Consider the following 27,359-nt stretch of genomic DNA (forward strand, 5'->3'; position numbering starts at 1 on the left):
CTCAAATCTAGAATCAGGCATGGTCAAACTCTTAGCAAGTCGCCATTTCCCTTCCTAGAGAAGGACACACACCTATCTGAAGTAAAGCCAGCCTGACACATTGTACCTGCTGTGTCTGTGAGTGGTGCTGGAGGCTAAACCTGCCCATACTTTTGGCTGGGAAGATGTGCCTTGTGTGTCAGCAACTTACCACAAGTTCTTCCACTAGTGACTGCAAGGCTTGTATCACCGTGGGTGACTGCAAACATGGGTCAGGTTACCCCTGAAGCCTATAGGGCATGCCAACAAACTGCTCAGTCTGAAGCAATGCAGGAAGTGGGATGTCTGTACTTTGTAACCATTTTACTAAAACCTTCAAGCCACTTTCTTCATTAGGATGCCCCCATTTTTAACTCCATGAGACGTCATCACTTCTTAGAACTTTTGCTACATTTTCTTAGCATCCCTTCTGGTGACATGGTACCATGTCCTCTATCTTCCAAGTGCCTCTTTAAAAGACGGGCTCAGATTCTTCACCTGTGCCACCCCACATGATTTGGTTCATTTGAGTGCTCAGCGGGCTCCTTCGGGCAGCCCAAGGAATACAGTGACTCACCAGGAAAAGCCTTGCGTTTTGGCAGTCCAATGGCATCACTCACAGCTGCAATGGCCTCATTCCCCAGCTGGTCCCAGGGAGGACAGTCCAAGGCACACTCCTCAGGATGCAGCTGGAGGCGGAGAGGCCGGTAGCACAACCCCGGCCCACTCCAGTATGTCTGCACACAAGGACTCCACAGCATCTAGCCGCTCGATCTGCACCAGCTTCGTGAGCAGCTCTGGGATGCTGTAGCCCGCAGTGCTGATGCGGTCAAAGAGCTGCATGCCATCGGTCATGCCCCCGATCTCATCCCTCTTCAGTCCAAAGCTCTCGGCAAGGTGGCGCCATGTTTTCACAACTGCTTTCTCAGAGTTGTACGTGGAGCTAAGCATTCGGCTTGTCTTCTCAAGGCAATCAAATGGCAACTCTGTGGGGCTGAGACCTGTAGAGGAATGGTCACATTCGCATGTCATGCGTGGAAGTCCATGGGAGCTTAATACTAAACATCTACCAAGTGTTTAAAAAATAATGTAGTAACTGGCATGGTGGCGCACACCTTTAATCCCAGCACTTGGGAGGCAGGGGCAGGCAGATCTTTGTGAGTTCAAGGCCAGCCTGGTCTACAAAGGGAGTCCAGGACAGCCAAGGATACACCTGTCTCGAAAACCAGATGATGATGATGATGATGATGATGTAAGTTCTAAATAGTATCTTCCAGAAAACGGGGGAAAAGAATATATTTCCCAATCTGATACCAAAACTAGGCCAAGTCCAATATGCTTAACAAATAGAATTCAACAACAGGACAGGATGATTTACTATGATAAGTGACATTTATTCTAGGGATGTAATTCTGGCTCTGTATTAAAAAGTTAATGTGACTCAAAGTAAGGCCCAGCAGTAGCATTGTACTTAGTGGTAAAAGCTGAATGTTTGTTTCCTTGGGATCAGGTCCAGGGCTCTGCTCAAAGTATTCACACGTGACATCATGCCAAAGCAGTGAAGCCAGAGAAGAAACCGTACACAGAGACTAGAAGGGAAGGAATAGAACTGTCCTTGTGTGCATGGATGCAGAAGGTTCCAAATACCTACTCAAAAACTGCCACGCCACTGACATACATAGCAACCCAGATGAATCTACTGGATTATGGTATGTGAGACCAGATAATCCAATGAGTGTGTACTGTATAGTATTTTTAAAGTTCATATCGTGTGTGTGTGTGTGTGTGTGTGTGTGTGTGTGTGTGTGTGTGTGTGTTTTGCCTACAAGTGTGCTTATGCATCATGTGCATGCCGCATCCATGGAGACCAGAAGAAGGTGTGGGATCCTTGGAATCTGGAGTTACAGATGGTTGTAAGCTGACATGTATGGGCTAGGAATTGAATCTGGGTTCTCTGGAAGAGCAGCCAGTGCTCTGAACTAGAGCCATCTATCTCTCCAGCTGTGCGATGTGACTTTTGTAATAGTCTTGAAACGACAAAGTTACTGCAACAGAGAACAGATTAGTGGTTGACAGGGCTGCAGGTGGAGGCTGGGGAGCAGGAGAAGCCCCTGTGGTGGTGGAAGGGGTCCACTGTGGTCAACATCTTGGTTGGGACTTTTATGGGCTTTGTGAGCTGTTACCATCAGCAGAGGCTGGGAAAACAGCACCCAGGCTAGCCAGGCGGTGGTGGCGCACGCCTTTGATCCCAGCACTCGGGAGGCAGAGCCAGGCGATCGCTGTGAGTTCCAGGCCAGCCTGGTCTACAAAGTGAGTCCAGGACAGCCAAGGCTACACAGAGAAGCCCTGTCTCGAAAAACCAAAAAAAAAAAAAAAAAAAAAAAAGAGCACCCAGGCTTTGCTGCAATACCTTTTAGCATCAGGTGGTAAGAATACCACAAGCTGGGTATGGCAGCACACACCCTTAGTCCCAGCACTTAGGGGGCAGATGCTGGTGGATCTCTGAGTTTGAGGACAGCCAAGCTACACAGAAAAACCCTGTTGTGGGTTGGTGAATGAAAAGAGTATCACAATAAAAGCCATCTTTGTCATACTAGCTACATTAGGATCTTGAGGAAGGTGGGGCAGGCTGGTAGGCAGAGCTAGTGAATATTAAGGTCTTCATGTGATTCTAATGGTCTTGGGAGCCACGCCACACTGGCCTTACAGACCCAGCCTTGGCTGTGTCTTATTACTGTGGCATTAGGAGGCACAAGTGCCTGGGCTGTCAAGGAGCACCTGAGGGCACAGGCTTGATGCTTCCACACTACAGGACTCAACTGGAGGGCTGCTCTTATGAAGTTTTAAACTAATTTGAAAGCCACAGTCCCCTGGGTTTGGTCTTTCAAAGCCAAAACATTCTTTGGAACAGAAAAGAGCTTTGGGGTTGCTGGAATGTAACTCCCAGACCATATCCTTCTGGGCAGCCAACAGCACCTACCATGCCAAGCCTGATCAAGCAGGGTGACCGGGCATGTACTTATGGAGCCATGCCATGTTTCTGAAGGCAGCCAAGAAGGATTCTTGGCCCTGGATTTCCTGCTCCGTAGTTGCTCCTGGCCAAACAGGGCATCTAACCAGCCTGTCCCAGCTTAGGACCTGCACCTCTCCCACATGGGACATGAGTGGCAGCATGTGACTCCTTCAGTCCCATGATTTACCCAGATCAAAGGTGTGTGGAGAGATGCCCGCAAGGAAAGTCCCCTGACGTAAGCAGTGAGGGTCTTATTTCCAGGGCAAATAGAAGTTAATCTGGGGCCTAGATTTCATAGCATTGAGGGAGATTACAGACTGGAATGTCTGTGGCTCTTATCCTGCGGCTTCTCTCTTCCCTGTCCACTGAAGGCGGTCTGACCTTGCTGCTCATGTGTGCCTTGTAAGGCTCAAGATGGTAGATAACACTTTCTAGGTACAGCCCTACCCTGCATGATGATGCTTCTGTCAGTGACAGAAAACTCTGGCTCCATAGGTATACCTATGGTTGCTGTAACCATCTTAACTTGTGTTTGTACACCTTATATTGACACAGGGACAAAATGGCACACCTATTTGTTTCTTAGAATGTATACCCATTGGCACTGACTACTCAGTGCCATAGGACATTTCCCTTATGATGGTACCGTCATCAACACAGGCACGGGAGCTAAGGGGCCTCATCACTCTGTTCTGTCCCCGTGTGGCACTGTATCAACACACTGTCTCTTGTCCTGCAAGGAAAGCATTATGGGGTGCTTCAGCCTAAACCAGGAACCAAATTCTCTGTCCCTCCACATCACTTCACTTGGCCATTCTGACAACCCCCATCCGATGTGGATGGCTGTCCTCCATCCTTCACACAGGAGGCCCCTCCCATGCCTGGCACTGAGGGGGGTACCATCTCAGGGAAGTGTGCCCTGCATGGCTCTTCCTTTTTTGTTTGTTTAAGACAGAGTCTCACTATGTAGCCCTGGCAGGCCTGGAACTCACTGTGTACAGCAGGCTGGCCTCAAACTCTGTCTCAAGTGCTGGGATATGTACTTAAAGGTATGCTACACCACATCCAGATCTGGACGGCTCCCTGGTCCTTACCTTCAACAACACCACACACATTGGCATACACATCCAATATCTTTTTCCTTCGGCTTTGGATCTGTAAAGAACAATTAAGAGAATGTTCATCTTCAGAAAGGGGGGGGGGGGAATGGTCGCAAAGCCCAAAATCATCTCCTTTGCACTGGCTTGACCCTGACAGCTAAGCATACTTGCCGTGCCAAAGCCTTAGGTGGGAACAGCCCAAACATACCAGGGGGAAGAAAGGTCCTAGGGTTTTATGGAAACACCTGCTGTGCACACCAGGGCTGCTACTTGTGTTAACAGGGACACCAACATTACAGCTGTCCTTGGTGCATTTAGAAGAATGACAATGAGGACCCCACATGTCCACCTGGACAGCCATCCATGCAGGCGCTAGCAGAGCTATGGAATGCTCTCTTCCCCATGGCAGAACGCCCAAGGCACTGCTAGGCAATGAGTGGCCCCGGGTGAAAAGATCAGTGGCCTTGCCAGGCAGCATGGAGCCCAGGTTCTTTTAGAGAGAGCAGTGCCCAGCGTGCAGGACCAAGCCAGATCCAGGATCTCAGTGGGTTGTTGTTGTTTTTTAAACTACCAACAATGTTGCCACTTGGTTCCACAGGGCTGCCTGAGGCACAGACTAAAGAAAGACTGTATACCAGAGCCTCAGAGCACACCCTGTGCCACAGACATTCCAAAGCACTCTACTTTAGTGATAAAACCGTCCGGACAGTTTGTACCAGTGGGCCTATTGCTATATAAGAGAGATGAATGTGTGTATGCACATGTGTTTACATATATAACATCATTCCTTGGTTCTAGAACCTTCTAGGGTATCAAAGCCTGCGCTTCCTCTGGACTACTATGTAAACTGTCTATTTGCATAGACCCAATTCACACCATCCCACATACTTTAAATCATCTTCAAGTTATTTCTAAGACACAAAGTGCTATGTGTGGTTTAAGGATTAATGGCAATAAGAAACATGCATGTTTAATACAGTTTTCCTTTTTAACTATGCTTAGTGGACTCATAGATTCCATGTGATCAGAACCCACAGATACACACGTGTGGTGTGTGTGTGTGTGTGTAACTGCTTGGATATGCACAGTATGTTTTTGAAGTTTTTCTCCCCTCTGGCATTTAAGTTTTTAAAACTTTTCTCTTTTGTCTATAAGCAGTATATTCAAGATAAATTTCTTCTTTTTCTTTGTTTTTGACCCGTTGCTTTGTTCAGCATCCTAGTTGGTACCTTTGGGAGAAACTGTGTCCTAAGGAGCTTTTTCAACATGAGGGGTCTTGTCTGCTGGTTGTAAGTCACTGCCCAGTGTACCATGGGATGTGTTGCCAGAACCTCACCCCAGCAGACTTGTTACTGGCTGCAGACTTCTCCCTGGCCAGGTGAACTAGTGACAACAGGCATAGCTCTGGGGACCCCTGCTTGTCTGGAGCTGGCTCCTCATCACTGTCCACACTGCGACTCAGCAACTGCTCGTTCTCAGAGGAGGCATCATTCTCGCTGTGGAAACAAGGAGAGTACCTGTTAGTGAAGCCTGGGAAACTGCAGCCCCAGTGAGCTGCCCCAGCACTGGTCCTGTTACCCAGGTAAAGGCAGCATTGTACAGTGTCTTGTTCCTTAAGGACTTAGTACAACTCCTGAGCTCTAGGTAAAAGGACATGAGGTGAGAAAGGCAGATCCTGATCCCTGACACACAAGCCGTTCTGGTACTGACTGGCCTGTAGATGTCTGAATGGGGCTCCCAAGAAGCAGTAGGTTCCAGAGAGCTGGGGACACACCCAAGGGCTGCATGTGCACATCTCTCCACCCTGTCTGACACCACGGATGTTGGTGAAGATGCATTGAGTATTTTCTGGATCCCTGTACTTAACCATGTTAAGTTATTAGATCATATGGCTGAAATTCAGTCCATGCATAGCTTCTAGAATAACCAAGAACAAACACAAAGGTGTAGCCTTGGAAAGCCCTCTTGACCAGTGGCTTGGAGTTAGATGTCTGTCTTGTGGGAGCTACAGAGAGCCCCGGAGGGTGGGTGATCACATATCCTGTACAGTGCTTGTTGTTGAGGTCACACAGGACCTAGTACCTGTGTGTTAGAGCCCACACCCTCAATCCATGCAAAGTCAAAGCAAAGCAATATGGTTTCTGCAAAGCATTCTGCTTACTTTTTTCGTTTGGCTAAAGAACTTTAGAAAAGGCATTATATTTGCCACATAGTATATTTGAGTGTTGCCGTTAGCAATGAAGGCCATATACAAACACAGCCCTGGAGCCAGAATAAAGAAAAAAAGGAAAAGAAAAAAAGCTATGAAACCATCTAACAGAGCCGCTTTGTCATTATGCCTGAGGGCCTAAGAGGGAGGTGGCTGGCCCGTCCCTATCACTAACTCAGGCAAATGAAATTCATGACTGTATCTTTACAGATCACCTTGTGGCATTTCCACAGACCACCACATAGCTCCAAGTCGAATTTCCAAGGCCCAAAAGCTGCTTGTAGGGACAAAGGCTCATGACCCTGTCTTTAGAGCAAGAGATTAACATTTACATATGCAAAGAGTATATATTTCCCCAAGTAAAGTCCTACAGATTTATTTACTCCTCAGGAAAAATTCAGGCCATAAGGCACATTCTCGCCTGCCCATCACTCCCTTTTGCTACTTTTAGGAACAAAAAGTGCCGAAAGGATGGAAGGGCCAAGCTGGGACCAAATGAGATCATACCATACTTAGGGCCCCGCCTCAGCCTTGGCACCATGTATGCCAGAGCTTAGAGCATCCTTCCCCAAAGCCCGAACAACGTCTGGTTAGAATAAAGGCGCTGTGGGAACTCAACCCTCCACAAGGCCTTGAGTAGTTTCACACTTACTGCTCATTTCGACTGTGCAGAGCCGCTTGTGTTGGGAATACTGAGAGCACTAGAGTTTTCCAAATGGGATAATGTACTAGGTTGGCCTTCCTCAGTGCCTGGACTCTGTCCAGGTAGCTGGAATCCTTATTCTCAAGTAGGAAAGACTTGGCAGGAATTCTTGGGTCATGGCAAGATCCTGTCTTGGGTCAGGAAGGATGGTTTGGCACTCTGCTTTTCTGGCAATTGGCGTGGCAACACTTGGGAACTCTGCACTCCAGTTGCAAAGAATGGTATTGGGTAGATGGGGCTATTCTCACACTTGTCTGTAAAACCACAGTACAGGGTCCAGCAGAAAGGCGTTTGTACGCTGTCTTGTTGGCTTTAAAGCATTTTAAGCATTGCTGACTGCTGTGGGAACCTGATCAGGGTACGCATATCTTGGGATTCCTGTTCTCCCCTCAGTTTGAAACAAGGATGGAGGAAGATGCTTGAGGCATCTGGGGAGTTTGGGGGCAGGGAGAGTGGGCAAGTGGGGAGTAGCAGGCAGGTGGGACTGGGACTATTCCACATAGTAGTGTGTGAAGGCAAGTTCTTGCTCCACATACCTCTTGGGGGTCTTTGTGGGTGTTGCTGTCAACTTCTGGAATTCACCATTCTCAGGGAAAGTCACCACACTGTCTGTAGGAATGGAAGTTAGGGCAAAGGTGAGAGTTTAGCCTGTGGCTCTGAACTTGGATCTCCCTTTATGGTTCCCTTTCAGTAGACATCCCTGGTGATCAGGTCTCCACTTGGGGGACAGAACAAAATGGGTACACCTCCCAAATCAAGGGTCCTGAAATCAGAGGCGGTCAGGAGGCTGGGCTGCCGGGTCTGAGGACAAAGTGGACATACTCCACCTTCATGCCAGACACTGTACAGGGGGCCGTGTGGGCTGTGTGTACAAACCTGGGGCCTCCTTTTTCTCCTCATGTGTGCTAGCTGGGGCTTCTGCGCTCTTTCCTGGGGGGCTGGTACAGCAGGCTGCTTGAAGGAAGAGAAAAACCATTGGCATGAGCCCGCTGGCTCTCAGGGAAGGTGACAGAGTGTTGGGATGGGGACACGGGTGCAGGGGTGTCACCTGGGGCTGAAGGCCTAGTCTTCATGATGTAGAACATAATGATGAGGACAATGGCGATGGCCATGATGAAGATGGTAGACATGGCGATGATCAGGGCGGTGGCCAGGTGTCCTTGGCCTGACAGCTCTGCTGGCATCAAGGGAAAGAAGGTAAATGTTTGTGAAGGCCCTTCCTCCAAGCCGCAGCATTCACGAGAAGATTCAGCCACAGGAATGCCCCCAGGGATCATACTTGGCGCTCAGAACATGCACTGGCTGCTAGGTCACAACCACCCACCACACTGTCAAGTGGGCTCATGGGCATTAGACTGGGAAGATCAGGATGCAGAACCAAGAAGTCATTCCTGGGCTGCTTACTCTCAGCATTACTACTCTGAGGTCATGAGAGAAAGGTAGAAAAGAGGATGAGAGGCCAAGTGAACATGTGTCTGGAGACAGCATAGTCCAAGTTCAGGCATCCCAAGCAAAAGGCCACCCCTCAGGCTAGAGGTTGGGTTCGTGGTTTGGTTCTACTTGGCATCTCATCTTCAGAGTATTAACAAGAGCCCCAGGGTAAAAGAGGGCTGAACTGACCCGGGGACTCCTATTGCTTCCACTTCTGCCTGGCTGCTCCTTGTCCCTGGAGCTGTTTGCTTGGTTCCCTGATGCATCTTTGGATATGTGAACTATCCAGAACCTTCCTCAAGTTCTCCAAAATAACCAAACAGGACAGATGGTTCCCAAAGAAGCAGCAGTAGGCCCCTGGAGCTCTGGTCCATCTGAAGGAGGTGCAGAGCTGAGAGCCTGTTCAGCCTCTTGATGTCATCTGGCACACCTATGACTACTGGGGTGGGAGGTAGATGATGTCTGCTTTACTATTCTTGGTTGTATGCTGTTCCCAGGTGCTGGGGAAGTGAAGTGGGCATGTCTGCACATCTCTGTGCACTGCAGATGTAGCAGGCTACATACTAATGCTTTGAGAGATCTTGAAGGTGCCCAAACCTCATGGAGACCCAACCCCAAATATGCAGAATTGGATGGCATTAAAACCATAGAGAAGGGACACACTCAAGCTCTTGCACTGAGAGAGGCATAGATGGGGGTGGAGAGAGTGTCTCTGAACCATCATTTCCGTCGGATCATTTCCAGTGACCTAGGGAGAATAAACAGTCACTGGAAATGAGTATTAAAAGTGTAGATTACTGTTGGCACTGGCTGCTGACTGTCCCAAGTACCCACTGCTCACCCTGCCAGGGTAGCTGGAGTACCAGGACACCCACTGAATAGTAATTCTACACCAAGGTCCTGCAACTGGGGCTCTCTGAGTGTGATCATGTGATAAAGAGACAAGAGGAAGGGTTCCATCTTCATTGCTGACAGCTGTTCCCTCCCCCTCCTCACTCTCAGCTCTCTGAGATCCAGAAGACCCACAGCTGGGCCCCCTTCTCACCTTTGTGAGCATGCTGGAAGGGGGATAAGGTGCTGCCACCAGAAGTGCTGGAGGAGTGAGCAGAAACTCCGGAAGTGGCTCCTACACCTACAAGGAAAACAGATAACCTTAGAAATACAGCAAAGCATCGCCCTCAAAGGCTGGAAAATAAGACAGCAGCAAAATGAACAAATCTGGAGTTCTAGACTACATTGCAGGGAGTGAGGCAGAGAGGAAATGTTTTTATTTCCTAGTGTGCTTAATGTTCCCCAAAGAGTATTCTGACATCTTAGAAATCAGTGTGTGTGTGGGTATGTGTGTGTGATTAGAGTTACCAGTGGGTGTAATGGTGTAATCCACCCAGCGTGGGTGCTGGGCACTGAACTGGTCTACAGAATCCTCTTGAAGAGTATCAAGTGCTCTTACCCACTGAGCCATCTCTCCATCTACAGGGGCTTTTGTTCTTTAAATAAAAAGACAGCTCTGTCTCTCCCACTCAGTTTTCCTAGAAACCAAGACAAACTCTGTGCACTCTACATGAAGGATAGCACATGTCTGTGAAGGCATTTTAGGGAGTAGAATACTTGATTAATTTTTTTTCAGTTATGGAGAACAGAAATATGTTCTTGATCTCTTTCCTAGTTAAAAAAAAAAAAAAAAGTAGTGTATCTTCATTACTAAACATCTGGACAAATCCCAGCGAAGAAGCAGAAGGAACCAGCAGAGCCTCACAGTAAGTCTTAGCTCTTGATGTACTTCTCTCTAGGGTTTGCCCTCAGATTCTGTGGTAGCGGCTCAGTCTCTGTGGTACTGGCCTCATGGAGCTAGGCAAACCCTGCACCACCGCATGGCCCTTGGAGTCTAGCCTAAGCTGAGTTTGTAAAATAGTTTCAACCAACCCATTTAAGAATGGACATGCCCTGCTCTCCCTCCTAGCCATGGCTCATTACTCATCCACCACAGAAAAAAAGTGACACACACACATCCCAAACAAATAAACAAAGCCCCCAAAGTGTGGTATTGTGGTGCATACCTTTAGTCCCAGCACTGGGAGGCAGAGGCAGGCAGATCTCTATAAGATCAAGGCCTGCCTGGTCTATACAGTGACTTCCAGGGCAGACAGTACTACATAGACAGACTGTTTCAAAAATACAAAACCAAAACCAACCAACCAACAACAAACAAACCGGAAAGAAAAGAAAAAGTGTCACAGCATGGAGAAAAGTGGAAGCTAATTTACTATCAGACAAACCACAAGTACATGTTTTACTTTTTTTTTTTTTTTCCTGATAATAACCTTCTTTAGGTCAAACTTGAGTTTTTCAGTTGATAAAAAGCAACCAGGGTTGGACCGTAGCTCAGTGGTAGAGGCAGAACAATGGCAGGTGTGATGCCAGCCCTGCAGTGGGGAAGTGGGTTATATTTCCTTTCCTCCTCTCCTTGTCCTTGCTGGTTCTTAGCTCTGGAGATGTTCATAAACTAGTCCCATGCTTATGAAAAGCAGCAACAGGCCGAGACAGGGGCACCAACCTTCCCTGAAGTCATATCCTTCCCACCCACCCCAGCCAGCCAAGAGGATTGGCCTGGAGGGTACCCTGGGCTCACCCTACACACCACAGGGCTTCTGTGAGGAGTAAGCAGGTAACACAGATACTGGGAGAAACACAGGCCTGCTATGTGTAAAGCCTCCTGCCATCCGGCTTGTGCCAGCCCAGGAGCAGGAATACAGTCCCACAGAAGTAGAATGCACTGCCTGCTGAGTTAGCTGACAGCCTCACTGAATATGTATCCTGTGGAGAGAGGCCAGATACTCCTCAGTCCTTATTCCTAGTTCAACACAGAGAGATGGACAGATGAACAGTGTAGAGGTTCAAGAGGACGTCACAGGCTGAGGGCTGGCTGGAGGTGGATTTCTGTACGCCAGTGAACCAAGGTATTCAGACTAACTTGTCCCTCAACATTAAGCAGAAATAGAACTATGGTGCAGGCCAGGAGATCAGTCAGTTGCCCAGAAAGGGTAAGCTGTCTTCTTATCTTTCTGGGGGAAGACTGGAAGCTTTCTTGTGGCCTGGAGGCTCCAAACTTACATTCTGCTTTTAAGGTTTATCTTTGGGAATGACTTCGAGGGAGAAACTGAGAACAGAGTCCCCAGTGGCAGTCCTGTCTACATGGCTGCGCTCACTTGCTCACCTATCAAATGACCTTCAGGCTGTTCCATTCCTGCTCGCAGACCCCAACCAAGTCCTTTGCAGGTTGGCAGCTGCCCCAGCCAGCTAAGGCAAGGCTCCAGGATCTTGCCAATTGTGCTCTGCTGAGAAACAGCTGTCACATGTCATCAGGTGGACTGTCCTGACCCAGCTTTGAATAGAACCTAATTTTCTTTCTCAAAAGCAAATAGGACATTGAAAAGAAACTGATCTGATGGTTTGGTAAGGGGCTCAAATGAGCTTAAGATATGTGGGCAAAAGGAGAAAAAAAAAAAGCCTAGGGCTGTGTTTGTGGACGCCAGCGATCTCTGTCTTTTCTTGTCTCCTCTTGCTAGGGCTTGCAGACCAAGGCATTGACATTGCTTGGGGATGGGGCACAAATACACCCAGGCCTATGGTCTAGAAAGAAACAATGAGGGAAACATGGTAAGTACAGACTTATGAAATGCCCTTGTACCCGGGAGGGCTGGTTACATGACATCGCCAAACATTGGTGCAGGCTGCTGCTTGTTAAGGATGTCTGGCTGAGCCGCGGATGCTACCTGCTTGGACCAGCTATGCCTTGCTCCGATATACTGGACATTCCCCAAACTCAACTCCAGCTGGCATGAGTGGAGCATCCAGGCTGTACAGGCTGGAGGGGCTGCCAGTTACTCCCCAGCATCCCCAGGATGCTCTGCAGCACACATCTGAGAATGGGGAAGTGGGGTTGAGGTATGGCAGGAAGGTAGACCTCTCTAAGCCAGGGGCTAGAACCAAACACCTGCAGCCACCATTTAACTGAATCCTTCTGGTCCTCATGGCTGCAGGGACCTTCCAGAATCTGCACGGAGACAGACATTTTCCTCCGGGAACACACAGCAGATGCTGGGGCCTATGTTATATGCAGAAGGAGCAGAAATACATGGCCTCACCCAGGCCCTGAAGGGCAGCAACCCATGGCCTGACAATGGGCTTCTCAGAAGCAGAGCTGGCAAGAGAAAATGGAACTGCTGTTTCACCAAAGAGAGGGCTGAGGGGAGTCCCAGCAAATAAATGCATGGGTGCCTGGTTTGGATGTTCTAAGTGACAGCTCTGTTTCAGGCCCGTGAAAGGAATGTATTTTATAGAAAACAAAAACAAATTAAATAGAACTACTCCGAGTATAGCAGCAACAAAAACACCAACCTGCATCTTATTTGCTCTCTTCTGTCCCCAGTTCAGTGCCCTCTGCTTCTACATGAAGGAGGAGTGACATGAGCCACGCAATCCCCGGTCCTGCCCATCATCAAGCTGACAGGCTGACCTCATTCAGCGTTACACACCACCCTTACAGGCCCCAAAAGACCACCTAGAAGCAGCAATGACTAGTTTGAGAATGAGCAAGAAGGCACCGCAGACCTTGGCGGGGGGGCAGAGTCTGGTCCCTGGTAATGACATCAGGATGCTCCTGTTGTTCCACAGAATGATTGGAAAATTCCCCAGAGGAGATAAACCCCTCTCTACTGTCCCGTGCCCTTGAAAAACACATACCAGAATTATAGATATATTCATGTTAATCTTATAAACACATTATCATATTGAGTAAAGTGTGTGTGAAACTCAAGGGGAGAGAGAAAGAGCCAGCCCAGAGACCTTCGCTATAGCTGCTCCACACTGCACACCTTTCACCAGCCGTGGGTCTCCATACTATCCTACCTTGCAAGGTATGTGGGTAGCATAGACGATGCACCGAACATGGTGCGTGTTCTCGAGCAGGACGCTATGCTCCCTGTGTTCGGATTCTCCTGTATCAGGCTGTACTCTGGCCTAATGTGGTTTGACTTTATACTATCAACATGTTTGGCAGCTAGGAAGATCCCATGCTCCCCTGTGCCCGCGCTCGGTCATTTGCTCTTGCACAGCAGTCTCTCTGGGTTAGTCAACCGTGGATGAACGCTTGCCTCCATAGGACCCTGGCTCTAAAGGAACATGATGAAACGTTTGATAAGAGCTGGTAAAAATCATGTTGCAGAAAGTGGACAGATGTTTCTACTCCAGGGCCACTACTAGCCAAGACGATAGGGCCAGATGTGCCTAGTTCACTATGAACTCCCAGGCTGGCTGCAGGGGCTCAGCTCACCTTCCTCAGGGACTTAGTGAGTTGTAAGCACCGGGCTTAGTGGAGTTATACCTCTGTTCAAAGAGATGATGGTATATAAGGGGCCTTTGAAGTTGTTAATCCACACAATTTATACGAGTGCCAGTATGTATTAGCGGCTGGCTGGCATTGTCTACAGAGTGTAAACAGTTTGGATTTTAAAGAGTGATTTGGTTCTTAGAGTTGTCAAGGAGGTGCCCCTCAACCCTGGCACTGGCCACACACCCTGGAGGTGGATCTATGAGCGATGAGTGGAGTCAGATCCTCACTAGGTGCTAGAAGTGAGAGCAGTGCTTGTTGGGAACACAGCCTTTGCGTCTGCCCAGACCTGCTCTACAGGAATCTGCTTCTTACCAGGTCCTTGGTGCTATGTGGCATGTTCTGGTGTGAATAGTGACATGTGGCATGTTCTGGTGTGAACAGTGCTATGTGCATATTTTAGAGTGAGTAGTGACACATGGCATGTGTGTGTTCTGCTGTGAATAAGTGCTATGTGGCATGTTCTGGTGTGAATAGTGACATGTGGCATGTTCTGGTGTGAATAGTGCTATGTGGCATGTTCTGGTGTGAATAGTTCCTTACAGAAACACCTGCGTCCATGCTCTTGGAGGCCAGGGTTTTCTGTTTAAGTTCTAAAGCTCATGTGAAGGAGTCATGTGTGCCAAACAGAAACCACTTCAGTGCTATAAGCCACAGTTCAGTCTTTTTACTGGGTGTCCCTCTCTAGGACGCTACTCTATCCTTGATTTAACTCATGGGTCTTAGCCACTAACAAGTCACCAAAGGAGGGGGGGGGGGACCAGAAGGGCCAGTGTCGGGGCTGGCACTGTCACAACACAGTACCTCTGTTGCATTATGTCCTGTCCCCTCTAACCACTCTGTCCCAGATGAGCTGTTGGAAGTGCAGGGCTGCTGCCATGTGGCTAAGCCTGCTGCCCACTGTGCTAGGATATATCCCCAGCACTGAACTGACACGGGCATTTCCCACACATGGCCCATACAGTCCCCTCTGTCCTCACAGAGATCCTGTATCACAAGATCTCAGAGGAGACGGAATACAGAGAGTGAGATCTTTTTCTCAGGGTTGGAAACTCACAATGGCAGCCAAGTAGGAGGCACACCTTTCTCCACTCCTGAGGTCCTGCCTCCCTCTAGACAGAGCTTTCACCAGCTGTCATTACACAGCAGGCCCTGTCTACTTAGCTGCCCAGGCACCTGTGTTCTCAAGACAACATGGGAAAAAGGAAAGTATAGACAGCTTCTTGGCCAAGTGCACTGTACTCTTTGGTTCACTGAAAACCAACCAACCAACCAACCAACCAATGGCTTTTCATGTCCCTTCGGTCTAGTATGGATTCACCAGTGCACTGCAACAGCAGGTAGTAAAGTACAGTGAGGCCTGAAGCTCTCCCTATGGGCTCTGACTGGCAGGAGGGGAGGGGCTTTGCTTCTGTACATGGCTCAGCTACTGGCCTGTGTAGGTACTGGTTTAGGGACTGGCAGTTGTAGCTGCTCTGTGTTTTCAGTTTCAATGTACACATACCGCCAAGCCCGGAATGTGCAGCTATGGTCTCAATTACACGGCAGAGAAAGCAGAAACCCAAGTGGCCCCAAGCATCACACTGCATCCATGCTTCAATGGAGACGATGACCAGCCTGGGGGCCAGGCTGACCTGGAACTCAACACCTTAGCCATCTAGGGACAGGGACATTTTATTCTACTTTGTGAGTAAATGCATGCCACTTTCTCGTTCCTCCTGAGGGTCCCTTGTGGTCTGTGTCACAGCAACACGGTAGCACCCTTATGATGTGTGTATGGAAGGTCTTGGTGAACATTAACTCACCTTGGTGTGCAAAACTCTGTGTTGAACACCACGTGGTACAGCGTCGTGGCAGGAATGGAACCAGAGCTCCACGTGGTCCATAAATACTCTAACAAAGGCAGAGAGGTTCTAGAGCTCGGGCCTTTAACCTCCACCCAAATGTCAGACTTAGTAAAAATGTATTTGGGGGCCACCCAGGCCTACTAAACCAGAGGCAGGCCCAGAAAGCATTTCATGGGAAGGTGATAAGAATCGTCTTCCTCTGCCATGCTCAGAGAAGCAGCCAATTCTCTGAAAATGCCAATGCAGGCTCGGTCTCGCGGGGTGAGGAGAGTGGTGGGTACCCTGACCCCTGTCCTTCCTGCGGAGGACATCATGCTGACTCGGGCATGTAGCCGGATTGGCTGTCCTGCACCTGGCCAGCTGCCTGCCCCAGCTCTACCGGGCATGTGGCTGCATCACATGTGCCCCAGGGTCCTTGACTCACAGTACCAAGAATGACAACTTGGTTCAGCACAGCCCAGGAAATCCACCCTTCAGGAAGAGGTGCAGCCTAGGCCACCAGCCAGGGATTTCAAGATCCTGACAAAGATGAGGTTTGGCCCAATCCCTGGCTTTCCTGGGGTGGGGCTGTGGGCAGCAATACTGAGCATATAGGTCTCCTAATTTCACAGGGCTATAGTTTTGGGAAGTCTTTCCAGTCACAATGCACAACTGGGCAACAGAGAAGGTTAGAGTGGAACTGTTTTATGTTCTGAGGGAGGCTCTGATCAGTCAGTGCTCTACCTACCACACCTGTCACAGACAGGCATCCAGACAGGGCAAACAGACTCCTGAAGACTTGCTTGAGAGGAGTCCAGGGGGAGCTGACTGGCCTCAGAGCCAAGACGGCAGGTTGTCTTGCTGGATTATAACAAACCAACAATGAAGCCTTCCTGGGATCTAGCTGTCAGTTAAGCACTTAAAGGAAAGGATGCATTGATTGTTTTAGATCTCTAGGACCCAGGGACTTTGCTGGCTTCCCCGAGGTAGGATGCTGATGGGTAGCACTTCTGACCGGCCAGGCAATTAAGGAATGGCATGCATCTGTGTGAAGGCCCCTGAAGAGAGCTGTTTCCCCCCCAGATTCCATAGGCAAAGAACCTTTTCTGCTGGATGGTGTGGTCCTGAGATTTTCCACTGAAGTGAGAACCTCATCCCAGAGTTATCAGGCATTTCATTCACGTAGAACCCCCGGACAGAAGACACATTAGCAATGGCAGCTGACTTTACCACAGGTCAGGCTGGCAGCCAGGAGCCCCAGGGCCTCCCTCAATTTGTAAATTAATTAGCATATGACAGGTAGGAAGTTCAATTTTAAACACATGCAAATCTATTCCAATTGCCAAACCATTTGGAATGCAGAGAACCGTCTGGCTCTCCCAGCATCCCTGCCTCCAGGCATCCTGCCCAGTGGTTTAATCACCTTTCCCATATCCCCTGGAGAGATGATGAGGCTAGCCTCCTTTCAGCCTTCCTTCATCCCACCTCCATCCAGAGTGTCAGTTTCAGTTAAGTTTGACATTTGGATGTGGGTTAAGGGCCCTGGCTACTGAACATCACTCTTTTATTAGACCATGTCATAAAGCCCAATCCAAACCAAAATAAAACAAAACAAACAAACAAAACAAAACTCCATACATTAGAATCCTCTGAAACAGAGGGAGGATCCTTCACCACAGATGAAAGATCATAAGATCAGAAAACAAGCAACCATGGATGGCTATAAACTGATGAGGGTGAAAGCATACAGTTGGTTTTTGGAAACCGATTCATTTCTTGATAACTTGTGGATATTTCTACCTGCCTCATGGCCTCATGTGATTCTAATTACACACGAGAACTACTTTATAGTACTTTCAAAGTATCTTTGTATCTGCAGTCCCCTCAACTTTTCCAACGGTCACATAAGATGAGTAGGTACAGTCTTGGGGGGTCTCTCTGTACATGACAGATGGTACAGCCAAGCTGCTTGTTTGAGGCACTGCTAGCTGACCTGCATGACAGCCTTAACATCTGACTAAAAAAAAAAAAAAAAAAAAAAAAAAAAAAAAGCACTTGCAGCAAAGCCCTGTTTATACTTTTGTTGTGTTGGTCTTTAAAAACTTTTTAAAAAAATGTGTGTGTGTGTGTGTTAGGTGCCCATAAAGGCCAGAAAAGGGCATCAGACCCTCTGAGCTGGATGGTTATTAGCCCCCTGAGGTGGGTGCTGGCCACTGAGTTGCAGTCCTCTGCAAGAGGACTCCATCTCCAGCCCCCTACTGTGCTGATCTTATCTAGGCTAGGCGTTGGACCTGGTTTCATTCTGCACCAGCAGTGAATGACACCAGTGCTGGAGAGATGGGGTCCTGTGGTGATGCAACATCACAATTATTTTGAACATCCTAAGAGATCGGACCTCGTAGCCAGTGTTTATCCTGCTTTTGAGAGAACAATATAACAACCAACCTTACTATGTCTTGGGTTTCCTATGCAATCAACATTCACACCCTAAAACAATACATAGCTTTAATCTTAGTTATGCACTCTTCCATGTCCCTGACGTAAGAGTAGTGCACCTGTGGCATTTATGTATGTTATAGTAACAAATGCTGAACACAGAAAATACAAGTAAGCAACCTTGTAAGCCATGTCCACCATAAATGTTGGCTACAACACAGATACAGTTACGTTGTCTGCAACAGTGTTTGTGATGTGGGGCAGTTGGAGACAGTGACTTAATCCCTTGTAAAACTCTGTCAAAGATGTCTGCAATTTCCCTTATTCTTTCCCCATGGGATACTTTCTGTGTTGTTCAATACAAGAGAGAGCAAAGCCCTTTGTTCTCTGTGCCACACAGGCACAGAGATAGATTCACAAGACAGCCTTCCTCAAAGGCAGGCATAGATTCAGACTCATACCACAGGACAGATGGGAAATTCCCATCTGGGCTTGCTCTCCCTAAGCGTACTCCAAGGGAGAAGTACTTGGACTTTTTTCCCCCTTGATGCAACACTGCACATATTTTGGGCACTGAGTTGTCCTTACTAACACATTGAAATGAGACAGTGGTTGTGCTGAAGGGCACAGCACTCACATTCCTTGGTGTTGGGAGGTGCCAAGAGGCAGGAGTAGCAGACCATGCCGTAGATGTTCCTCGGTCTGTTTTCCAGCATGTAGTAGCTACAGGAGGCAAGAGGAGACAGAGTAAAGGCAGATGAGTGAGAGATACCACACAGGTACAACCTGGATGTCACTAGGCCACGGCTGAAAGCAGGCATGAGATAGCTTGCTGGGAATTGAGGACCTGAGAGGCCTCAGGGCTCTCTCAGTTCCTTGGGGTCGGGGTGGTGTTTAGTGTCCTGCAGTGGAACATTCTTTTTCTGGTACTGGGATGATTTGGGGCTTGACTTCCTTCCTGAAGGTGTGTGTGTGTGTGTGTGTGTGTGTGTGTGTGTGTTTTCACTACCTTCATGAAGGCTTTCAGCAGAAGTGCCTATGTGTCACCATATGTGGATACTGATGAGCTCCCTGTGTGTCTCTCTCTCCGCACTGTCACCCTTCTCAGAGCCCATAGGTTAGTGGTTTGCTTACAAAATAGCCTATTCACCTTGGGCCCATTGGGACCCCTCAACTTCCTGAGTGGGTGACAGTGCCAGAGACAGAAAACAACAACTCTGGCCAGACAGGTCACTGCAGGTAGCCTTGAAGATGACCCTGAGTGAAACCAGGTACTGATATACCTGATTGCCCTGGGGCTAAAGGCATCTGTGTAACTACTGAGTTCATCTACTGTTGCACTTAGAATGACATCGCTTCAAGTCCTTCACACCCAAACAATGTTCCTGCTACACCCCCACCCTGCACCCCTTAAAGGTTCCAGCCCTCAGCAGTGGCCACACCCCTACCCAAGCAATGCTCATGCTATACTTCCCCCAGTGGCAGCTCCCTTCTGGTAATGTCATGCTTTAACATTTTGGCTCACATCTTGGTGTAGGAGCCATTTCCCACAAACATGGCATGGTGATCATGAAGCCATTTATCACACACACTGTGAGCAGCAGCCTAGTCAAATAAAGTAAGTTGCCGTCAGCTATTAAAGCTCAAGAGATGAAAAGCCCTCTCTGCTGGTGGATCCACCTGTGACTGTTTCCTAACCTCTTCCTTATTAGCTGTTTACCATGAGGGCCCTCCTGATGCATGTGGGTGGTAAGATGTGGCCCTCATCGCAGGAGGGTGGGCTGGGGCACCCTGGACCCCAGCCTGCCTGAGCTTGGACCATTACCGGTAACATCAGGGTTGTAATTGCTTGCCCTTCCTTCAAAGCCTTTCATCCTCAGATGCCTGAGTATCTTGTAAACATTAATTAACCAATCTCAAAAACACCCCTTGGAGAAGCCACAGCAGTTTAACTGGTAAGCCTTCTGCAAAAAGCTCCCTAGCACACCCTTTGGTCCCCTAAGAAGCCATTTTGTCAGCGAAGCAAGGAGTTACAGACAGACCAATGATGGATCCACCCACGGAGGAGGGAGTCTCAAGTTGCTCCAGCTGCTCTGCTTGCAGCTTTCTACCTGCTCACTTCCAAGTCTCGCACCATTGTTTTTTTTCTCCCATCTCATTAAGACCAGGTGCTGGCAGCCAATGACGACAAACCTCACTCCTACCTCTTCCCGGGTACTATGGAAGGATGATTGCTGGTAAATATTGGTTGGACAAGTTAATGAATGGCACTGCATTCTGCACAGTTGGAGTGCCCAGCTGGAGAAAAGCTCCAATGGTACACCACCCAGCAGAGCCACACAGACTTGTCTGTCCCTGTTATATCCTGGATGTTGAGTTCTGTCCCAGGTAAGGCTCCAGAGCCACACACATGAAAGAAGTGTAGATCACCTGGGCTTGAGTACATGCTCCACACTGCAGACATGGGTATTTAACGCCTAGGTGGGGACTGCTAGCTGCTCAGTCCATCTCTAGTGGTTGGCAGGCAGGCACTTCCTGCTGTAGGCTGACCTCTCCCATCTGGGCGTCTCTTTCTGATTCCCACAGGGGCTATGAATGTTTACCTCTCCATGCTCCTGCCGGGGCCCTGACTGCACTTGACCAAGCTGTACAGAGTTAATTAGGAGCACTCCTGAAAGGTGTAAACATATTTTTAATCATTTGCTTTTATCTCATGTACATGGGTTTGCATGTTTTGTTTGTGTACTACATGCATGCCTGGTGCCAGTGGAGGTTACAAGAGAGTGTCACATCCTCTAAGACTGAAGTTACAGACAGTTTGCCATGTAGATACTGGGAGTCAAACCCAGCTCCTTTGGAAGGGCAGCCAGTGCTGTTAGCTACGGAGCCATCTCTCCAGCTCTGCTATAGCAATTTTAAAGATGGGTTGGCTCTAGGAAACTGTTTAGAAGTTGCACGGCCTACCTGGCACAAGTGTCAAATGTCTCCAGATAAGAAGCAACCTTGTTCTAGCGTGTATTGCTGCAAGAATTTATGCATGTGTTTTGTTGTGTATGTGTTCCTGTATGTGTGTGTGTGCACATGTTTTGCATGCATGCAGTGCACATGTTCTTGTGTGTGCAAATGTATGGAGACCAGAGGTCAATGTCTGGTAACCTTAGTTGATTTGCTCTCTGCCTTATTGTTAAAGACGGGGTCTGTCACTGAGCTTAGAGCTGGTTGGTTCAACCAGGCTGATTGGCTACTGAGCCTTGGGGATCCTGTGTCTCTGTGATGTTTGGTGCCACTTCTGGCTTTTGTATGGATTTTGGGGATGGGAATCCAGATCTTCATGTTTGCATGGCAGGCACTGGCTGGGCCATCTCTCCAGCCCAGAGAACATTTTTAAGTGTTAGGTTTTTTTCTTTCAGCATGAACCTAAACTAACCTAAACATTTTACACTTGCGGTTCTGCCCAGGTAGGCAAGAGTGGAGAACACTGGCCTGTCTTCTGCCATCGACAGCTTCTTCAGTCAGAAGTCAAGTGTTTCTTTGGGCACCTGTGGCCCAGCTAGTGTCAGGACTGTATATCTTCCTGGAAAGATGCGATCCCTTGCTCTTTGGTCCATATTTTAATTTTCTCTACAGATGCTCCTGGACTTACCACGAGGTTGTATTCTAATAAGATCGTTGTGAGTTAAAGAAATTGTTAAATAGAAAGTGCATTTGGTATACCCAGCCCTGTGCTAACTGCTGGAGCTGCAGGCAGCATGCTCAGAACATGCACATTTTTGGCCTACTATTGGGGTGCACCATCTAGCACAAAAGCCTACTTTATAATAAAGTGTCCCACATACTTCTGCTCTGGAAGTGAAAGACAGTGATTGCATAGAGGACTCACCATTAACTTCTGTTAACCCAGGCTGAAGTGCTGTTTCTCTTTAATGTGTAGAAGCATTATAATGTTGGGGGGAAATGCTAAGTTAAGCCACTGTCACTTGGGCACTACCTCAAGTATTTTCTTTCCTTTTTTTTCCCCCCTGTTCTTCCTGGCCCAAATTGTCTAGCTTTGGGCAAAATTCAGTTTAAACAAGGATTAAAGAGTCTTTTATTCAGACTGACTTCCTCTAAGATGGGAGAAACTGATTCCCCCTTCAGATTTTGATTTCCTGGGGCCTAAGCTTTTAGTGGATACTCTGGGTCCTGAGACGATCACTCCCTTCAACCTGTGAGCTGCAGATTCTTTTCCTCAGCCTACCCAGCCCATGGGCAGTGCTAAGCCTCCTGTGTAAAAGCAGTGGCTGTTGTAGAACTGGCTGCAGGAGCTATCCAAGGGCAGGGGTTGCTAAAAGGGGGAGGTTATGAAATCTAACCCCTTCCCTCATGCCTGGTCCCTGCCTCCTGTTGTCTCTCTCCCACACAGACCTTTCCCAACAGGAAAGCCCCATGTGCTGCTGCTATTGTTCAGTGGCTATCTGGGCCACACGTGGGTACAGAACTGAGAATGGAGCCAGCACCTGCCAAACCACAGAGAGGGCCAGCCCGCAGCAGCCTTAAAAAGACAAACACCAGGTAAATCTACATCCTGGCTCATAACCACGGCGGTTTATGGAGCTAATCTGTCCAGCCTGCCAAAATGCCCCATAGTCCTCTGTGAGTTTAGTGCATGCAACAGGAAGAGTGGGTCCTGCCCCTGTGCAACTGGAGGCCTTGGGGTCTAGGGAAGTGGGGCTTTTCTGTTTAGTGGCTTCAGGGTCAGAGATGGATGATTTAGCAGATATATCTCACTGCAAGTTAGTAGGGATCTGACTACATAGTTTCCATGTTCGTGGGGTGATGTACAGCACACTGAGATGGGCGTAGACATGTGCCCCTCCCTCACTTAGCCGGTGCTCAAGCCTTGATGTGTCCCAGATACTGAAGACAAAGATGCTGTTCCACGGAACAGAGAAAGAAGTGCTCAAGACTTGAGAGCCGGAAACATGCTTTTGGAAGCAAAGCGTCTCTGACACTGACTCTACAAATGACATCTGCTTGAAGCCTTCTAGAGGAAGGGGCTAGCTACCATTATCAAGGTCTTTGGGGACTGGATGCTTTCTGGTAAATATTGGGACCAGGCAAAGTATCCCCATGGTTCTTGAGTCAGCTCTCAAGTGCTGGCTGGCATCTGCCTCCGAGCAGTGCCATCACTGCATGATCCCAGGCTTGTCTGTTTTAGCTAGAGTCTCTGTGGCTCCAATGGGTGTGGAACTGGCTGCATACAGTCACTGTCCCTTTAAGATGATCTGGATCAGAAGGACAACTGCTTCATGGGGCACCATCACAGGGCTCACCTACAACCACTCAAGAGCTACATGTGGGGTTGGGGAGCTTGCTATGGGCTGGCCCATACACCTTATACTCCCTACACTCCACAGATCCCATCTGGACAAATGGCTCTAGTACAACTAATGTCTAACACTTACCTTGAGTGTTACACCGCTCCATCCACCCATGTCACTGGATTCTACACATCTGGCCTCTACCTATCTCCACAGCCCCACCAAAATGTTTCCCTCCTATAGTCTACATTTGTACATATGGCCACACTGTCCACACTGGCACAGGCAGGACAGACACCAGTGAGTCTTCTCCACTTTGTTCCTCCATCTAGCTTCCTGGAAGCGCTTAGACTCTTGCCCCCACCCTCCCACACCCTCACCCCGCCCCCTGCCCCTGTCACAGTTACCCCTGATGTCCATATTGTCCTTGCTCCCTAGCTTCCAGGCTCCTCGCTCCTCAGCTGTCAAAAGCATCCTACTGACACTGGGCCCTGTTGCATCCTTTCCCTGACTTGGCATTCTGAGTGGGGGACCTGTATCACTTACAAGCTGAAGGCCCAGGTTTTCAGTGCTGCCTGCTAAAACACTTCCACCTGGCTCCATCTGCCTCTAACATCTCCACATCTGGCATGAAGTCCTCACTGTGGCCATGGGAACCAGAGGACCAGGCCCTGAAGATGCTTGCTGCTTTCAGGGGAAATAGATCATGCAGCTGTCACATGGCTCATAAATGAGGTTTACACTGAGGGTTCTTTCCCTCGAAGGGAGCACACTGGGATGGGTATGCCTTACACAGATGACCCCAGGCGCTCTGCACTTGTGCATCATACTTTTGAACCAAGAAAAAAAAAAAAAAAACCAATCTGAAGCCAATGAATAAATGAATCAATCCAAATCAAGTTCTAGGAACGGAACAAGTTATCAGAGACTAATTCTAGCATCAGATCCCACTGAGGTTCCTTCCCTCATAGGCAATCCCAGGGTCTACACCAGCCTGTCCCTTCAATGGTGCTCATACAGGTATGTGGGGATGCACCCATTCTGGTGCTGCTATTCCTTTTTTGGGGAGTCCTACAACACAGTAACTGCAACAACTATGTTGGTACAAAATGGCTATTTTTCCCTCATCGTTTCAGAAGGAATAGTTCAGCCTTCTCCCCACTCACAGCTCTTTTGCATATTGAAGGATAAGGTTACATGACAAGCTGTACCATTTCCCAGACTCACCAGACAAGTACACTTGTGTCAGGGACCTGAACATGGGATTGCCTGGCAAATACTTGCATACCTGCGTCTGTGGCTCAGGAGGAGGCCTGAGTGGAAGACAGAACTCTGGGAAATTGGGGTGGGAGTCAGTCACGGGTAGGGTGGTGACAGAAGTTGTGAAATAAAATACTTCTTTATAATAAAACAGATCCTCTCTCTTTCTGTCTCTGTCTCTCTGTCTCTGTCTCTGTCTCTCTCTCTCTCTCTCTCTCTCTCTCTGTATGTGAGAGAGTGTGAGAGAGAGAGAGCGCACACACGTGTGCACACACATGCATGCATGTGTGCACATGCATGTGACGAAGAGTGAATTCACAGCTCAATGTTTATGTTGGGGGGGGGTTCTGACATTTTTGTAGTTCCTTCTCATAAGGTAATGTTCATCTCTGCTATTACGTTCCCTCCCCATCTCCCCAGGCCTACCACATTATGTCTATCAGCACCATCCTGCCCACCACCACCACCACCACCATCTCTGCTACCTCCTCCACCCACACCTGCACCACCACCACCACCACCATCACCACCTCACTTCTGTCCCTCCCCACCTCCCACCATGCTTCCCCTCTCCATCTGCAGTCTTGCCAAACATGATGGTTGGGTGACCAGACAGGAATTTTCTGGTTTCAGGTAGAATTTGCTAATGCACTCTATAAGGAAAACAGAAAGAATTTTATCTTTTTGTCTTCCAGACCAGTTGTATTCTCAATTTGCTTTTTAAATTTTTTTTATTTTATTTTTGTGGTGGTGGTGGAGGTGAGGACCTATATAATACAGCAGTGTAGAAAGCACAGATGTCATGGGACTCACACTTTTATTCACACATTTCCCAGAATACTGAAAGTAATACCTTCCTATAGAAGATTAGATTTTACCCCTCCAAAATTCTTCACATGTATTGTTTCGTTGTGCTTAGCTGGTCTGTTTTACATAGGCTATACATCCTAGTCAGGCTACGCTATGACGATGCCTCATATCAGGCACAAATACAGTGCCTGAAGGCTACCTGCCTGTCCATGGGCAGCAACAGGACTCGCCATCTTGTAGAAGGTGACAAAGGGTGGGCATGACACTTTGTGAAGGCCCGTTGTGCCTGTGGGGGTTCTGCTCATGGGGTCATTCAGGGGTACAGCCCAGCCACACACCCCACACTTACCCAGGGAGACATGGGCCACACTCAGCATCATTCTCCATGTCCCCTGGTGTCAGCACAGTGGCTCGAAAAAAGCCCTCACAGTCCTTGTGGCGCCTGCATATCTGGTAACCTCCTTTGGAAAACTTCTCTGCAGGGCAGGGCACACAGCCATAGTCGTCGTCTTTGGTGCCGTATCCACAGGACTGGCGGGGGAGGCAGAGGATATGAGAACACAGCAAGAGACTTCAGCGGCCTGCACAGGGGCATGCTGGCTGTTTGCAGCCTCGGCTGCCCATCCTCCAGTAATTGCTAAGTCCTGGACTTCCTTGGCTCTTTCTCTCAGCCTGCTCCTCTCTACCAGCTGATGCTGAGCCTCCAGCCTCAGATGAGGTCTTTTAAAGAGGTCCATTGGCTTCCCGGAGTGCTTCAATGGGAGCCTGAGTTTTCTCAGAAATCTGCAAGGACCCCAGATACTGTTGCCCCAGACATTTCTCTGGTGTTTCAAAGAGCACATGTGTTTAGCCTTTTCCTTAGAAGGGGACCCGGCACTCAGAACTGATGATGGAGTATTCCTGGAAGGCATTTCTGTCACGCTTCCTTTTCAGACTATGAGCCCAACAGGGAAGAATGGAACACTTCTTCAAGAAGCCAGAACACCTGAGAAGTATGCGGGTGAGCGGACATCTGGGGAGTGCACATCTGGTAAGTACACTGTGCTCAGTGGCTCATCCCGCCCAGTCCTAGTGAATATATCCTGGTGACCTACCTCTTGGTCTTCAGAGCCAGTTTAAGAGGAGCCCACACACATACCCTCCCCATAGTTCATGGGCACAGACTGGTCCTTACCATGTAGGGCTCCTCGCCTGGTCTGCAGGGAGGACACTGGTGGCACAGCCCGGTAGTCTGGTTGTGGTATTCATTCTCACCACAGTTGGAGTCCTCTGCCTTGGCCGAGCACATCAGAGACACCTGCCACAGAAAGGGTACTTAGCCTCCACACCTTCCTAAGATGCAGCTATTATGTGGGGACAGTGCCCAGAGAGCCACCCCTGTCACACACAGCCATCCTTACAACCAACCACATCCTCTTCCCACAGCAATTCTACCTTGAATAGTCTCTCTCTCTCTCTCTCTCTCTCTCTCTCTCTCTCTCTCTCTCTCTCTCTCTCTCTCTCTCTTTTGAGATAGGGTTTCTCTGTGTTATCTTAGCTGCCCTAGACTCACTTTGTTTACCAGGCTGGCCTCGAACTCAGAGCGATCCACCTGCCTCTGCCTCCCAAGTCCTGGGATTAAAGGTGTGCACCACCATGCCCGGCTTTGGATTCTCTTAAGGTCATGAAAGAAGAACCTGTTCCCTTGAGTCGCTAGACCTCTAGGTATTACAGATGCTCGTCCTTCAGTCTAATGGTTTCCCAACCACACTGCCAGGAGGAGCTCTCGAGGGCAGGAACTTTCTGGTCTTTTTCAGCTGTGGGCCTATCACACAGGCTAACACTTAAGAGATAAGCATTGAGGAACATTTCTGTCTACAAGTCC

The 27,359-nt window shown here is 48.7% G+C and overlaps 2 protein-coding genes across 2 annotated transcripts in view; one reads left to right on the top strand and one right to left on the bottom strand.

Annotated features, from left to right (window-relative positions):
* Edar (ectodysplasin A receptor) lies at nt 1-26,787 on the bottom strand. The gene is made up of 10 exons (XM_051153082.1): nt 26,670-26,787; nt 25,845-26,026; nt 18,763-18,848; nt 9,520-9,606; nt 8,092-8,217; nt 7,920-7,994; nt 7,580-7,652; nt 5,468-5,627; nt 4,126-4,186; nt 1-1,019 (listed from the first exon to the last, which is right to left on the bottom strand). The coding sequence occupies exons 1-10, from the start codon at nt 26,781-26,783 to the stop codon at nt 697-699; spliced, it is 1,287 nt and encodes a 428-aa protein (XP_051009039.1). The 5' UTR covers nt 26,784-26,787; the 3' UTR covers nt 1-696.
* Nucleotides 1-27,359, top strand: part of Ranbp2 (RAN binding protein 2) — a 531,879-nt gene that overhangs the window by 124,608 nt on the left and 379,912 nt on the right. The window lies entirely within an intron of this gene.

Source organism: Acomys russatus, chromosome 11, assembly GCF_903995435.1.
Source record: "Acomys russatus chromosome 11, mAcoRus1.1, whole genome shotgun sequence".
Taxonomy (NCBI): Eukaryota; Metazoa; Chordata; class Mammalia; order Rodentia; family Muridae; genus Acomys; species Acomys russatus.